This window comes from Microplitis mediator, chromosome 9 (genome assembly GCF_029852145.1).
Source record: "Microplitis mediator isolate UGA2020A chromosome 9, iyMicMedi2.1, whole genome shotgun sequence".
Lineage (NCBI taxonomy): Eukaryota > Metazoa > Arthropoda > Insecta > Hymenoptera > Braconidae > Microplitis > Microplitis mediator.
In genome coordinates this window covers 1110124-1128443 of record NC_079977.1, presented here as the reverse complement: position 1 = coordinate 1128443, position 18320 = coordinate 1110124, and the positions used below count along the sequence as shown (strand labels likewise).

General features: G+C 22.0%; 1 protein-coding gene across 1 annotated transcript in view; it reads right to left on the bottom strand.

Moving 5' to 3' along the window:
• Positions 1 to 249: 249 nt before the first annotated feature.
• The window catches only part of LOC130674591 (uncharacterized), a 46706-nt gene continuing 28635 nt past the window's right edge, over positions 250 to 18320 (bottom strand). Inside the window, exons 2-4 of the mRNA XM_057479962.1 lie at positions 3461 to 3900; positions 2247 to 2451; positions 250 to 2164 (exon numbers count right to left, since the gene is read on the bottom strand). Of these exons, the coding sequence (XP_057335945.1) occupies positions 290 to 2164; positions 2247 to 2451; positions 3461 to 3900 (2520 nt within the window). The 3' untranslated portion in view covers positions 250 to 289. The remainder of the gene's footprint in view (positions 2165 to 2246; positions 2452 to 3460; positions 3901 to 18320) is intronic.

Below are 18320 nucleotides of genomic sequence, written 5' to 3'. Positions count from 1 at the left end.
CACCAGTATCTTAAATCTATTCATTTTTTTTTGTTTTATATTTTATGATTTTTTTTTGGTTTTTTGTTTTTTGTTTTTTTTTTTGGTTTTTTGTTTTTTTTTTTAAATTATTCATGCAAATTATTTATTCTAATTTATTATAAATATTATCTATTATTATGTCTATTATCTAAATATTATCTATCGAAGTAAACATGCATATAATCTAATTGTACTTTTGGTATATAATTTGGTATTATAATTTTCGGCTTTTGAAGATGATCCTTGTTGTTGATTCCCTCCATGATGATTATTCCGGCCAACAGTTATCACGTTTTTGATGTTCTAAAACCCGAGAGAGATATTTGAAATTCCCTCTGTTACAAACTGGACAGAGTAATTTTCCTCTAAGATGTTTGCCCCATACATGATTAACGATGAATGCCGGTGAAAACACCTTCTCACATCTTTTGCAGCGCGCGTGACGACTATTTTCTATCGGTTCAATCAATTCTTCCCAGTTAGTGTTTTTGAATCTTTCTGGATTGCTCACATCATAGGGCTTGCAGTAAATCCAAATTTTTCCAGATTGCACACTGTCCAAGTGTGTTCTTCTGAATAAATCAATCTTTCTCTGTTCTGGTGTGAGACTTTGATTTATTCTTCGCCTACGTGGAGTCGGCAATCGAACAAAAGGAGAAGCGTCTGCATCTGCCTGTCCCCTTAATCTGTAACGTCGGGCAGGATGAGGTGGTGTTGGATCCCTTGGGTTGCCAACATTTGCATCGTCACTCTCTTCACTGTCATCCTCATCGTCATCCTCTTCATCGTCATCCTCTTCATCGTCATCCTCTTCATCGTCATCCTCTTCATCGTCATCCTCTTCATTGTCATCCTCTTCATTGTCATCCTCTTCGTCGTCATCTCTTTGAGGATTATCGTCTTCATTGACACTCTCTTCGGGGTTATTCTCTCCATCGTCATGCGGCTGGCTATCATCTCGTTCGTCTCCACTCATCTCGATTAGAGTGTCTTCAGCGTCAATGTCCTCGTGACTTCCTTCGTCATCTGACTCTTCGTCGTCACTTCTTTCGTGATCAACTGTTGGCACAGGAATTGAAATCCTTGATGCTTCGGCCTCTGTGTCCGGACTGTCTTCCTTCTCTTCTTTTATAACAACAGGTGGAGTCGTTAAATCGATTACTGGCGGTTGAACTCTAGGAGGTGTGATTCGAGCTCTTTCCTCTAGTTGTCGAGCTAACTCTTGCTCTTTCTGAGCTAGTTCTTGCTCTTTCTGAGCTATTTTTCGTTTTTCAATAGCAAGCTCTTTCTGAGCTATTTTTCGTTCTTGCTCTTCCTGAGCTAGTTGTTGCTCTTTCTGAGCTAGTTCTTGCTCTTTCTGAGCTATTTTTCGTTCTTGCTCTTTCTGAGCTATTTTTCGTTCTTGCTCTTCCTGAGCTAGTTCTTGCTCTTTCTGAGCTATTTTTCGTTTTTCAATAGCAAGCTCTTTCTGAGCTATTTTTCGTTCTTGCTCTTCCTGAGCTAGTTCTTGCTCTTTCTGAGCTATTTTTCGTTCTTGCTCTTTCTGAGCTATTTTTCGTTCTTGCTCTTTTTGAGCTAGTTCTTGCTCTTTCTGAGCTATTTTTCGTTTTTCAATAGCAAGCTCTTCTTTCTCACGAGTTAATTTTTCTTCATTCTCACGAAGCAATCTGTCCGATTGAGTCATTTTTCTCTGTCGAACGGGAACTTGAAGAGTGGTTGCACTTCTTGCAACTGGCGTATTTCCTTGCCCTTCCACTCGTTGTCGGGAACTGTTCGGTCGGATAAAGTTCCCTTGGAGATTTTGACTGCCTTGGCAGATCGGTATCGTCGACAAAACGTAAACTGCTGGGAAGCAGTTCTCATGGGTTAGTGGCTTCTTCGCACACGAAACCCAGAAAAGTCTTCGTACCGCCTTCTCTTGAAGAGTTCTTCGGATGAGCAACCAAAATACATGGTCAGTGAAAACAGTGGATTGTTTCCTGAATCCATTGGTCAGCTCAAATAGCCGCTCCTTGATAAATTTGGATTGATCTGCCAACAAGCGTGTTGTTGCAGCATCACATCCTTCTGGGGCCAATTTTTTGAGGTCTTCTGTCCCCGGCAAATCAATGAAAAAGGCTGTTTCTGCCGTTCTTGAATTAATCTGAAACAAACATTAAACAAAAAATTTGAGTTGAGTATCTAAGATGATCAAAAGAAAATGAAAAATTCAAAAAATTACATACCAATTGGACAACCAAGATACTTCTCGAAGAGAACTTGTTGAACTTGGTTCCACATACGATTCTCTTCTTCAAAGTATCTTTCAAGCCAGCAACGACGTTCTTGGTCTTGAAAGTATCCCACGAGGTACTCGAAGATAATTTAATAGTAGGGGTCGATGAATGAACTAAATCACGAACTCCCTTTTCCAATGAAAATTCTGCGGCACTGTAATGAAATATAAAAATAATATAAAAATACAGGAAATATATATATATACTAGGGCGTGCAATTTTAGGACAACTTTTTTTTTTTCAACGCACTAACAGCTTCTATACTTGCAGGGAGTTAAAATAAGATGCCTGATAAAATTAGAGCCCTTAATATTAATATTAACAGGTGTCTCGTCGCGACTTTCTATTTCTCATTTAAATAACATAGGAAATAAAAATTGTTGTTTGAAATTTGATACCTCGGAAATGGCTCATTGTACAGATAAGTTCAAAATATAATATTTTCGAGGATTGAACGCTCTACAGAAAAAGTCGCTTATGATTTTTTAATAAATCCATTTGTTCAAAAGTTATTGGAGCTTGAACTCAAATCTATAGCCAATTTCGAGATCTTTTTAATTTTTTGTCGAAACTATCAGATTTATCACAAAATTTGATTTAATCTTTTCTGTAGGCGATTCCATTCCCTGCAAATTATCTCTGATAAAGTTTTTTAACATTTTGCATAACTTCCCAGTTATTTACATTTAAATGTCAAGTTCTTAAAAAATAGGGTTCTCATCGATTTCAAGAGTTTGACATTAAAATGGATATAACTAGGAAGTTATGCAAAATTTGAAAAAACTTTATCAGAGATAATTTGCAGGAACTAAAATTGTCTACAAAAAAATGAAATGAAAGTTTGTGATAAATCTGATAGTTTCAACGCAAGATTAAAAAGATCTCGGAAATTGGCTATAGATTTGAGATCAAGCTCCAATAACTTTTGAATAAATGGATTTATCAAAAAATGATAAGAGACTTTTTTCGTAGAGCTTTTAATTTTAAACAAGAAAATGTATTGATCTTTTCCGGTGCAATAATTAGCTGATCAGTGATAAAATTCCGAATTTACAGAAATAATTTCCCCGTGTTATTTTAATGGCAAATATAAAAATATAAAATCGCAATCGGGAAGTTCTCAATATTAATATTGAAGTATAATAGCATATATTAATATGTACCGGAAAGCGATATCCTCTTCGCTGGCATCCGGAAACCAGCTTGGAATGAATCCTTTGATGTTCGTCGCTTCGTCGCCGAAAAGGGTTGTCGATTTGCCGGATCCGCTGATTCCATATACGATGACACAGCATGGTTTAATTTGTTGTTGCTGTTGCTGTGGCTCTTGCTCGTGCTGCTGCTGTTGTTGTTGTTGTTCTTCTTCTTCTAAATTTCTCTTACGGCAAATATAGCGCCTGATATGACTGAGCGTGTCATCAGGACTTTCCGAATATTTATTTACTTTGATTTGCCAATTTTGGCTCAAAGTAATTACTCGGTTATGCTTTTGGGGAGACGACGGCTCCGAAATTGAAAACGTTTTCTGTTGTTCCGGCGGGGCATTCTGAACCTCACGATAGGCTCCAGCGAAGGTTTGGAAGATGGCGTTGAACTGGAATCTCTGTAAATCCAAAAACAAAAAAATTCTCTAAAACCGAGTAAATCTTAAACAAATTTATTAAACAATATCCTCCAATAAAATAAAACATTTTGGAAAGCTGTAATTGTTGTGAGCCAACAACTAAATTTTCGCTTTTATTCAAGCTCAGAGAGCTAGCTAGCTCTAGATCTAGATCTAGATAACGTAAAATTGTGTACGAACTTGTCCAACATAAAACTTTCGGTAACGCAAATATTCTTATGTTTATTTGCTAAAATTTCCACGGAATTTTTATTCACATTACGCACATCTTTATACGTGTACGCCGTTAAGTCTAGATTCTAACATACCGTGGAAAAATTGTCATAACTTGAAGCAAAAATTATCACGAAAAAAAAAATAAAATCTTACCTTTCGTTGAAACTCGATGATTAATAGGTTTGAAAATTTCTTATAATTAATATTGTGAGAAGGATAAAGGAGTCACAAATAGGGAGAGGTAAAAAAAAACAATCAAATTGATGGTAATAAATAATAACAAAAGGCAATTGAAATAAATATTCAGACACAAGTAATTTTATATTTTTTCTTTTATCAACGTTTTGTTAAAAAAGAATTGAATTAAAAATTATTCTAAAATTAAAAGTTTTTTAAGTGGTCCATTTTACCCCACATATCACATATTGGACTAAAATATGGTAAAAACATTATAGAGGTCATAACGACGAAAAATAAAAAAAAATTTTTTACCTAATTTTTGAGGGGGGCATTCGTGTCCCAGGCCCCCTATTTACCGAAGATTAGGTAAAGTTTCGAAACTATTCAAATCTTTCGAACTATTCAAACATTTCGAATCTTCGCGGCGAATCTCGAATCGAATTGTTCGATTCGATTCGCCTCGGATAATTCGAAGTTTCGAGTATTCGCACACCCCTAATTTCTATCAATTTACTATGAATTTTCTATCGATTTTCTATCACAGAAAAAAAATGATTAATTTCTATCAATTTACTATGAATTTTCTATCGATTTTCTATCATAGAAAAAAAATTATTAATTTCTATCAATTTACTGTGAATTTTCTATCGATTTTCTATCGTAGAAAAAAAATTATTAATTTCTATCAATTTACCATGAATTTTCTATCGATTTTCTATCATAGAAAAAAAATTATTAATTTCTATCAATTAACTATGAATTTTCTATCGATTTTTTGACAGAAAAAAAATTATTAATGTCTATCAATTAACTATGAATTTTCTATCGATTTTCTATCATAGAAAAAAAATTATTAATTTCTATCAATTAACTATTAATTTTCTATCGATTTTCTATGACAGAAAAAAAATTATTAATTTCTATCAATTTACTATGAATTTTCTATCGATTTTCTATCATAGAAAAAAAATTATTAATTTCTATCAATTTACTATGAATTTTCTATCGATTATCTATCATAGAAAAAAAATTATTAATTTCTATCAATTTACTATGAATTTTCTATCGATTTTCTATCATAGAAAAAAAATTATTAATTTCTATCAATTTACTGTGAATTTTCTATCGATTTTCTATCATAGAAAAAAAATTATTTATTTCTATTAATTTACTATGAATTTTCTATCGATTTTCTATCATAGAAAAAAAATTATTAATTTCTATCAATTTACTGTGAATTTTCTATCGATTTTCTATCGTAGAAAAAAAATTATTAATTTCTATCAATTTACCATGAATTTTCTATCGATTTTCTATCATAGAAAAAAAATTATTTATTTCTATCAATTTACCATAAATTTTCTATCGATTTTCTATCATAGAAAAAAAATTATTTATTTCTATTAATTTACTATGAATTTTCTATCGATTTTCTATCATAGAAAAAAAATTATTAATTTCTATCAATTTACTATTAATTTTCTATCGATTTTCTATGACGGAAAAAAAATTATTAATTTCTATCAATTTACTATGAATTTTCTATCGATTTTCTATCATAGAAAAAAAATTATTAATTTCTATCAATTTACTATTAATTTTCTATCGATTTTCTATGACGGAAAAAAAATTATTAATTTCTATCAATTTACTATGAATTTTCTATCGATTTTCTATCATAGAAAAAAATTATTAATTTCTATCAATTTACTATGAATTTTCTATCGGTTTTCTATCATAGAAAAAAAATTATTAATTTCTATCAATTTACTATTAATTTTCTATCGATTTTCTATGACGGAAAAAAAATTATTAATTTCTATCAATTTACTTTGAATTTTCTATCGATTTTCTATGACGGAAAAAAAATTATTAATTTCTATCAATTTACTTTGAATTTTCTATCGATTTTCTATCATAGAAAAAAAATTATTAATTTCTATCAATTTACTATGAATTTTCTATCGATTTTCTATGACGGAAAAAAAATTATTAATTTCTATCAATTTACTATGAATTTTCTATCGATTTTCTATCATAGAAAAAAATTATTAATTTCTATCAATTTACTATGAATTTTCTATCGGTTTTCTATCATAGAAAAAAAATTATTAATTTCTATCAATTTACTATGAATTTTCTATCGATTTTCTATCATAGAAAAAAAATTATTAATTTCTATCAATTTACTATTAATTTTCTATCGATTTTCTATGACGGAAAAAAAATTATTAATTTCTATCAATTTACTTTGAATTTTCTATCGATTTTCTATCATAGAAAAAAAATTATTAATTTCTATCAATTTACTATGAATTTTCTATCGATTTTCTATCATAGAAAAAAAATTATTAATTTCTATCAATTTACTATGAATTTTCTATCGATTTTCTATCATAGAAAAAAAATTATTAATTTCTATCAATTTACTATTAATTTTCTATCGATTTTCTATGACGGAAAAAAAATTATTAATTTCTATCAATTTACTTTGAATTTTCTATCGATTTTCTATCATAGAAAAAAAATTATTAATTTCTATCAATTTACTATGAATTTTCTATCGATTTTCTATCATAGAAAAAAAATTATTAATTTCTATCAATTAACTATGAATTTTCTATCGATTTTTTGACAGAAAAAAAATTATTAATGTCTATCAATTTACTATGAATTTTCTATCGATTTTCTATCATAGAAAAAAAATTATTAATTTCTATCAATTTACTATGAATTTTCTATCGATTATCTATCATAGAAAAAAAATTATTAATTTCTATCAATTTACTATGAATTTTCTATCGATTATCTATCATAGAAAAAAAATTATTAATTTCTATCAATTTACTATGAATTTTCTATCGATTTTCTATCATAGAAAAAAAATTATTAATTTCTATCAATTTACTATGAATTTTCTATCGATTATCTATCATAGAAAAAAAATTATTAATTTCTATCAATTTACTATGAATTTTCTATCGATTTTCTATCATAGAAAAAAAATTATAAATTTCTATCAATTAACTACTAATTTTCTATCGATTTTCTATGACAGAAAAAAAATTATTAATTTCTATCAATTTACTATGAATTTTCTATCGATTTTCTATCATAGAAAAAAAATTATTAATTTCTATCAATTTACTATGAATATTCTATCGATTATCTATCATAGAAAAAAAATTATTAATTTCTATCAATTTACTATGAATTTTCTATCGATTTTCTATCATAGAAAAAAAATTATTAATTTCTATCAATTTACTATGAATTTTCTATCGATTTTCTATCATAGAAAAAAAATTATTAATTTCTATCAATTTACTATGAATTTTCTATCGATTATCTATCGTAGAAAAAAAATTATTAATTTCTATCAATTTACCATGAATTTTCTATCGATTTTCTATCATAGAAAAAAATTATTAATTTCTATCAATTTACTGTGAATTTTCTATCGATTTTCTATCATAGAAAAAAAATTATTAATTTCTATCAATTTACCATGAATTTTCTATCGATTTTCTATCATAGAAAAAAATTATTAATTTCTATCAATTTACTGTGAATTTTCTATCGATTTTCTATCATAGAAAAAAAATTATTAATTTCTATCAATTTACCATGAATTTTCTATCGATTTTCTATCATAGAAAAAAAATTATTAATTTCTATCAATTTACTGTGAATTTTCTATCGATTTTCTATCGTAGAAAAAAAATTATTAATTTCTATCAATTTACCATGAATTTTCTATCGATTTTCTATCATAGAAAAAAAATTATTAATTTCTATCAATTTACTATGAATTTTCTATCGAATTTCTATCATAGAAAAAAAATTATTAATTTCTATCAATTAACTATGAATTTTCTATCGATTTTTTGACAGAAAAAAAATTATTAATGTCTATCAATTAACTATGAATTTTCTATCGATTTTCTATCATAGAAAAAAAATTATTAATTTCTATCAATTTACTATTAATTTTCTATCGATTTTCTATGACAGAAAAAAAATTATTAATTTCTATCAATTTACTATGAATTTTCTATCGATTTTCTATCATAGAAAAAAAATTATTAATTTCTATTAATTTACTATGAATTTTCTATCGATTTTCTATCATAGAAAAAAAATTATTAATTTCTATCAATTTACTATTAATTTTCTATCGATTTTCTATCATAGAAAAAAAATTATTTATTTCTATTAATTTACTATGAATTTTCTATCGATTTTTTGACAGAAAAAAAATTATTAATGTCTATCAATTTACTATGAATTTTCTATCGATTTTCTATCATAGAAAAAAAATTATTAATTTCTATCAATTTACTATGAATTTTCTATCGATTTTCTATCATAGAAAAAAAATTATTAATTTCTATCAATTTACTTTGAATTTTCTATCGATTTTCTATCATAGAAAAAAAATTATTAATTTCTATCAATTTACTATGAATTTTCTATCGATTTTCTATCATAGAAAAAAAATTATTAATTTCTATCAATTTACTATGAATTTTCTATCGATTTTCTATCATAGAAAAAAAATTATTAATTTCTATCAATTTACTTTGAATTTTCTATCGATTTTCTATCATAGAAAAAAAATTATTAATTTCTATCAATTTACTATGAATTTTCTATCGATTTTCTATCATAGAAAAAAAATTATTAATTTCTATCAATTTACCATGAATTTTTTATCGATTTTCTATCATAGAAAAAAAATTATTAATTTCTATCAATTTACTATGAATTTTCTATCGATTTTCTATCATAGAAAAAAAATTATTAATTTCTATCAATTTACCATGAATTTTTTATCGATTTTCTATCATAGAAAAAAAATTATTTATTTCTATTAATTTACTATGAATTTTCTATCGATTTTTTGACAGAAAAAAAATTATTAATGTCTATCAATTTACTATGAATTTTCTATCGATTTTCTATCATAGAAAAAAAATTATTAATTTCTATCAATTGACTATGAATTTTCTATCGATTTTCTATCATAGAAAAAAAATTATTAATTTCTATCAATTTACCATGAATTTTTTATCGATTTTCTATCATAGAAAAAAAATTATTTATTTCTATTAATTTACTATGAATTTTCTATCGATTTTTTGACAGAAAAAAAATTATTAATGTCTATCAATTTACTATTAATTTTCTATCGATTTTCTATGACAGAAAAAAAATTATCAATTTCTATCAATTTACTATGAATTTTCTATCGATTTTCTATCATAGAAAAAAAATTATTAATTTCTATCAATTTACCATGAATTTTTTATCGATTTTCTATCATAAAAAAAAAATTATTAATTTCTATCAATTTACTATGAATTTTCTATCGATTTTCTATCATAGAAAAAAAATTATTAATTTCTATCAATTTACTTTGAATTTTCTATCGATTTTCTATCATAGAAAAAAAATTATTAATTTCTATCAATTTACTATGAATTTTCTATCGATTTTCTATCATAGAAAAAAAATTATTAATTTCTATCAATTTACTTTGAATTTTCTATCGATTTTCTATCATAGAAAAAAAATTATTAATTTCTATCAATTTACTATGAATTTTCTATCGATTTTCTATCATAGAAAAAAAATTATTAATTTCTATCAATTTACCATGAATTTTTTATCGATTTTCTATCATAGAAAAAAAATTATTTATTTCTATTAATTTACTATGAATTTTCTATCGATTTTTTGACAGAAAAAAAATTATTAATGTCTATCAATTTACTATGAATTTTCTATCGATTTTCTATCATAGAAAAAAAATTATTAATTTCTATCAATTTACTATGAATTTTCTATCGATTTTCTATCATAGAAAAAAAATTATTAATTTCTATCAATTTACTATTAATTTTCTATCGATTTTCTATGACAGAAAAAAAATTATTAATTTCTATCAATTAACTATGAATTTTCTATCGATTTTTTGACAGAAAAAAAATTATTAATGTCTATCAATTAACTATGAATTTTCTATCGATTTTCTATCATAGAAAAAAAATTATTAATTTCTATCAATTTACTATTAATTTTCTATCGATTTTCTATGACAGAAAAAAAATTATTAATTTCTATCAATTTACTATGAATTTTCTATCGATTTTCTATCATAGAAAAAAAATTATTAATTTCTATTAATTTACTATGAATTTTCTATCGATTTTCTATCATAGAAAAAAAATTATTAATTTCTATCAATTTACTATTAATTTTCTATCGATTTTCTATCATAGAAAAAAAATTATTTATTTCTATTAATTTACTATGAATTTTCTATCGATTTTTTGACAGAAAAAAAATTATTAATGTCTATCAATTTACTATGAATTTTCTATCGATTTTCTATCATAGAAAAAAAATTATTAATTTCTATCAATTTACTATGAATTTTCTATCGATTTTCTATCATAGAAAAAAAATTATTAATTTCTATCAATTTACTTTGAATTTTCTATCGATTTTCTATCATAGAAAAAAAATTATTAATTTCTATCAATTTACTATGAATTTTCTATCGATTTTCTATCATAGAAAAAAAATTATTAATTTCTATCAATTTACTATGAATTTTCTATCGATTTTCTATCATAGAAAAAAAATTATTAATTTCTATCAATTTACTTTGAATTTTCTATCGATTTTCTATCATAGAAAAAAAATTATTAATTTCTATCAATTTACTATGAATTTTCTATCGATTTTCTATCATAGAAAAAAAATTATTAATTTCTATCAATTTACCATGAATTTTTTATCGATTTTCTATCATAGAAAAAAAATTATTAATTTCTATCAATTTACTATGAATTTTCTATCGATTTTCTATCATAGAAAAAAAATTATTAATTTCTATCAATTTACCATGAATTTTTTATCGATTTTCTATCATAGAAAAAAAATTATTTATTTCTATTAATTTACTATGAATTTTCTATCGATTTTTTGACAGAAAAAAAATTATTAATGTCTATCAATTTACTATGAATTTTCTATCGATTTTCTATCATAGAAAAAAAATTATTAATTTCTATCAATTGACTATGAATTTTCTATCGATTTTCTATCATAGAAAAAAAATTATTAATTTCTATCAATTTACCATGAATTTTTTATCGATTTTCTATCATAGAAAAAAAATTATTTATTTCTATTAATTTACTATGAATTTTCTATCGATTTTTTGACAGAAAAAAAATTATTAATGTCTATCAATTTACTATTAATTTTCTATCGATTTTCTATGACAGAAAAAAAATTATCAATTTCTATCAATTTACTATGAATTTTCTATCGATTTTCTATCATAGAAAGAAAATTATTAATTTCTATCAATTTACCATGAATTTTTTATCGATTTTCTATCATAGAAAAAAAATTATTAATTTCTATCAATTTACTATGAATTTTCTATCGATTTTCTATCATAGAAAAAAAATTATTAATTTCTATCAATTTACCATGAATTTTTTATCGATTTTCTATCATAGAAAAAAAATTATTTATTTCTATTAATTTACTATGAATTTTCTATCGATTTTTTGACAGAAAAAAAATTATTAATGTCTATCAATTTACTATGAATTTTCTATCGATTTTCTATCATAGAAAAAAAATTATTAATTTCTATCAATTGACTATGAATTTTCTATCGATTTTCTATCATAGAAAAAAAATTATTAATTTCTATCAATTTACCATGAATTTTTTATCGATTTTCTATCATAGAAAAAAAATTATTTATTTCTATTAATTTACTATGAATTTTCTATCGATTTTTTGACAGAAAAAAAATTATTAATGTCTATCAATTTACTATTAATTTTCTATCGATTTTCTATGACAGAAAAAAAATTATCAATTTCTATCAATTTACTATGAATTTTCTATCGATTTTCTATCATAGAAAAAAAATTATTAATTTCTATCAATTTACCATGAATTTTTTATCGATTTTCTATCATAAAAAAAAAATTATTAATTTCTATCAATTTACTATGAATTTTCTATCGATTTTCTATCATAGAAAAAAAATTATTAATTTCTATCAATTTACTTTGAATTTTCTATCGATTTTCTATCATAGAAAAAAAATTATTAATTTCTATCAATTTACTATGAATTTTCTATCGATTTTCTATCATAGAAAAAAAATTATTAATTTCTATCAATTTACTTTGAATTTTCTATCGATTTTCTATCATAGAAAAAAAATTATTAATTTCTATCAATTTACTATGAATTTTCTATCGATTTTCTATCATAGAAAAAAAATTATTAATTTCTATCAATTTACCATGAATTTTTTATCGATTTTCTATCATAGAAAAAAAATTATTTATTTCTATTAATTTACTATGAATTTTCTATCGATTTTTTGACAGAAAAAAAATTATTAATGTCTATCAATTTACTATGAATTTTCTATCGATTTTCTATCATAGAAAAAAAATTATTAATTTCTATCAATTTACTATGAATTTTCTATCGATTTTCTATCATAGAAAAAAAATTATTAATTTCTATCAATTTACTATTAATTTTCTATCGATTTTCTATGACAGAAAAAAAATTATTAATTTCTATCAATTAACTATGAATTTTCTATCGATTTTTTGACAGAAAAAAAATTATTAATGTCTATCAATTAACTATGAATTTTCTATCGATTTTCTATCATAGAAAAAAAATTATTAATTTCTATCAATTTACTATTAATTTTCTATCGATTTTCTATGACAGAAAAAAAATTATTAATTTCTATCAATTTACTATGAATTTTCTATCGATTTTCTATCATAGAAAAAAAATTATTAATTTCTATTAATTTACTATGAATTTTCTATCGATTTTCTATCATAGAAAAAAAATTATTAATTTCTATCAATTTACTATTAATTTTCTATCGATTTTCTATCATAGAAAAAAAATTATTTATTTCTATTAATTTACTATGAATTTTCTATCGATTTTTTGACAGAAAAAAAATTATTAATGTCTATCAATTTACTATGAATTTTCTATCGATTTTCTATCATAGAAAAAAAATTATTAATTTCTATCAATTTACTATGAATTTTCTATCGATTTTCTATCATAGAAAAAAAATTATTAATTTCTATCAATTTACTTTGAATTTTCTATCGATTTTCTATCATAGAAAAAAAATTATTAATTTCTATCAATTTACTATGAATTTTCTATCGATTTTCTATCATAGAAAAAAAATTATTAATTTCTATCAATTTACTATGAATTTTCTATCGATTTTCTATCATAGAAAAAAAATTATTAATTTCTATCAATTTACTTTGAATTTTCTATCGATTTTCTATCATAGAAAAAAAATTATTAATTTCTATCAATTTACTATGAATTTTCTATCGATTTTCTATCATAGAAAAAAAATTATTAATTTCTATCAATTTACCATGAATTTTTTATCGATTTTCTATCATAGAAAAAAAATTATTAATTTCTATCAATTTACTATGAATTTTCTATCGATTTTCTATCATAGAAAAAAAATTATTAATTTCTATCAATTTACCATGAATTTTTTATCGATTTTCTATCATAGAAAAAAAATTATTTATTTCTATTAATTTACTATGAATTTTCTATCGATTTTTTGACAGAAAAAAAATTATTAATGTCTATCAATTTACTATGAATTTTCTATCGATTTTCTATCATAGAAAAAAAATTATTAATTTCTATCAATTGACTATGAATTTTCTATCGATTTTCTATCATAGAAAAAAAATTATTAATTTCTATCAATTTACCATGAATTTTTTATCGATTTTCTATCATAGAAAAAAAATTATTTATTTCTATTAATTTACTATGAATTTTCTATCGATTTTTTGACAGAAAAAAAATTATTAATGTCTATCAATTTACTATTAATTTTCTATCGATTTTCTATGACAGAAAAAAAATTATCAATTTCTATCAATTTACTATGAATTTTCTATCGATTTTCTATCATAGAAAGAAAATTATTAATTTCTATCAATTTACCATGAATTTTTTATCGATTTTCTATCATAGAAAAAAAATTATTTATTTCTATTAATTTACTATGAATTTTCTATCGATTTTTTGACAGAAAAAAAATTATTAATGTCTATCAATTTACTATGAAATTTCTATCGATTTTCTATCATAGAAAAAAAATTATTAATTTCTATCAATTTACTATGAATTTTCTATCGATTTTCTATCATAGAAAAAAAATTATTAATTTCTATCAATTTACTTTGAATTTTCTATCGATTTTCTATCATAGAAAAAAAATTATTAATTTCTATCAATTTACTATGAATTTTCTATCGATTTTCTATCATAGAAAAAAAATTATTAATTTCTATCAATTTACCATGAATTTTTTATCGATTTTCTATCATAGAAAAAAAATCATTTATTTCTATCAATTTACTATGAATTTTCTATCGATTTTCTATCATAGAAAAAAAATTATTAATTTCTATCAATTTACTATGAATTTTCTATCGATTTTCTATCATAGAAAAAAAATTATTAATTTCTATCAATTTACTTTGAATTTTCTATCGATTTTCTATCATAGAAAAAAAATTATTAATTTCTATCAATTTACTATGAATTTTCTATCGATATTCTATCATAGAAAAAAAATTATTAATTTCTATCAATTTACCATGAATTTTTTATCGATTTTCTATCATAGAAAAAAAATTATTAATTTCTATCAATTTACTATGAATTTTCTATCGATTTTCTATCATAGAAAAAAAATTATTAATTTCTATCAATTTACTATGAATTTTCTATCGATTTTCTATCATAGAAAAAAAATTATTAATTTCTATCAATTTACCATGAATTTTTTATCGATTTTCTATCATAGAAAAAAAATTATTTATTTCTATTAATTTACTATGAATTTTCTATCGATTTTTTGACAGAAAAAAAATTATTAATGTCTATCAATTTACTATGAAATTTCTATCGATTTTCTATCATAGAAAAAAAATTATTAATTTCTATCAATTTACTATGAATTTTCTATCGATTTTCTATCATAGAAAAAAAATTATTAATTTCTATCAATTTACTTTGAATTTTCTATCGATTTTCTATCATAGAAAAAAAATTATTAATTTCTATCAATTTACTATGAATTTTCTATCGATTTTCTATCATAGAAAAAAAATTATTAATTTCTATCAATTTACCATGAATTTTTTATCGATTTTCTATCATAGAAAAAAAATCATTTATTTCTATTAATTTACTATGAATTTTCTATCGATTTTTTGACAGAAAAAAAATTATTAATGTCTATCAATTTACTATGAATTTTCTATCGATTTTCTATCATAGAAAAAAAATTATTAATTTCTATCAATTTACTATGAATTTTCTATCGATTTTCTATCATAGAAAAAAAATTATTAATTTCTATCAATTTACTTTGAATTTTCTATCGATTTTCTATCATAGAAAAACAATTATTAATTTCTATCAATTTACTATGAATTTTCTATCGATTTTCTATCATAGAAAAAAAATTATTAATTTCTATCAATTTACCATGAATTTTTTATCGATTTTCTATCATAGAAAAAAAATCATTTATTTCTATTAATTTACTATGAATTTTCTATCGATTTTTTGACAGAAAAAAAATTATTAATGTCTATCAATTTACTATGAATTTTCTATCGATTTTCTATCATAGAAAAAAAATTATTAATTTCTATCAATTTACTATGAATTTTCTATCGATTTTCTATCATAGAAAAAAAATTATTAATTTCTATCAATTTACCATGAATTTTTTATCGATTTTCTATCATAGAAAAAAAATTATTTATTTCTATTAATTTACTATGAATTTTCTATCGATTTTTTGACAGAAAAAAAATTATTAATGTCTATCAATTTACTATGAATTTTCTATCGATTTTCTATCATAGAAAAAAAATTATTAATTTCTATCAATTTACTATGAATTTTCTATCGATTTTCTATCATAGAAAAAAAATTATTAATTTCTATCAATTTACCATGAATTTTTTATCGATTTTCTATCATAGAGAAAAAATCATTTATTTCTATTAATTTACTATGAATTTTCTATCGATTTTTTGACAGAAAAAAAATTATTAATGTCTATCAATTTACTATGAATTTTCTATCGATTTTCTATCATAGAAAAAAAATTATTAATTTCTATCAATTTACTTTGAATTTTCTATCGATTTTCTATCATAGAAAAAAAATTATTAATTTCTATCAATTTACTATGAATTTTCTATCGATTTTCTATCATAGAAAAAAAATTATTAATTTCTATCAATTTACCATGAATTTTTTATCGATTTTCTATCATAGAAAAAAAATTATTTATTTCTATTAATTTACTATGAATTTTCTATCGATTTTTTGACAGAAAAAAAATTATTAATGTCTATCAATTTACTATGAAATTTCTATCGATTTTCTATCATAGAAAAAAAATTATTAATTTCTATCAATTTACTATGAATTTTCTATCGATTTTCTATCATAGAAAAAAAATTATTAATTTCTATCAATTTACTTTGAATTTTCTATCGATTTTCTATCATAGAAAAAAAATTATTAATTTCTATCAATTTACTATGAATTTTCTATCGATTTTCTATCATAGAAAAAAAATTATTAATTTCTATCAATTTACCATGAATTTTTTATCGATTTTCTATCATAGAAAAAAAATCATTTATTTCTATTAATTTACTATGAATTTTCTATCGATTTTTTGACAGAAAAAAAATTATTAATGTCTATCAATTTACTATGAATTTTCTATCGATTTTCTATCATAGAAAAAAAATTATTAATTTCTATCAATTTACTATGAATTTTCTATCGATTTTCTATCATAGAAAAAAAATTATTAATTTCTATCAATTTACTTTGAATTTTCTATCGATTTTCTATCATAGAAAAAAAATTATTAATTTCTATCAATTTACCATGAATTTTTTATCGATTTTCTATCATAGAAAAAAAATTATTTATTTCTATTAATTTACTATGAATTTTCTATCGATTTTTTGACAGAAAAAAAATTATTAATGTCTATCAATTTACTATGAATTTTCTATCGATTTTCTATCATAGAAAAAAAATTATTAATTTCTATCAATTTACTATGAATTTTCTATCGATTTTCTATCATAGAAAAAAAATTATTAATTTCTATCAATTTACCATGAATTTTTTATCGATTTTCTATCATAGAAAAAAAATCATTTATTTCTATTAATTTACTATGAATTTTCTATCGATTTTTTGACAGAAAAAAAATTATTAATGTCTATCAATTTACTATGAATTTTCTATCGATTTTCTATCATAGAAAAAAAATTATTAATTTCTATCAATTTACTATGAATTTTCTATCGATTTTCTATCATAGAAAAAAAATTATTAATTTCTATCAATTTACTTTGAATTTTCTATCGATTTTCTATCATAGAAAAAAAATTATTAATTTCTATCAATTTACTATGAATTTTCTATCGATTCTCTATCATAGAAAAAAAATTATTAATTTCTATCAATTTGCTATGAATTTTCTATCGATTTTCTATCATAGAAAAAAAATTATTAATTTCTATCAATTTACTTTGAATTTTCTATCGATTTTCTATCATAGAAAAAAAATTATTAATTTCTATCAATTTACTTTGAATTTTCTATCGATTTTCTATCATAGAAAAAAAATTATTTATTTCTATTAATTTACTATGAATTTTCTATCGATTTTTTGACAGAAAAAAAATTATTAATGTCTATCAATTTACTATGAATTTTCTATCGATTTTCTATCATAGAAAAAAAATTATTAATTTCTATCAATTTACTATTAATTTTCTATCGATTTTCTATCATAGAAAAAAAATTATTAATTTCTA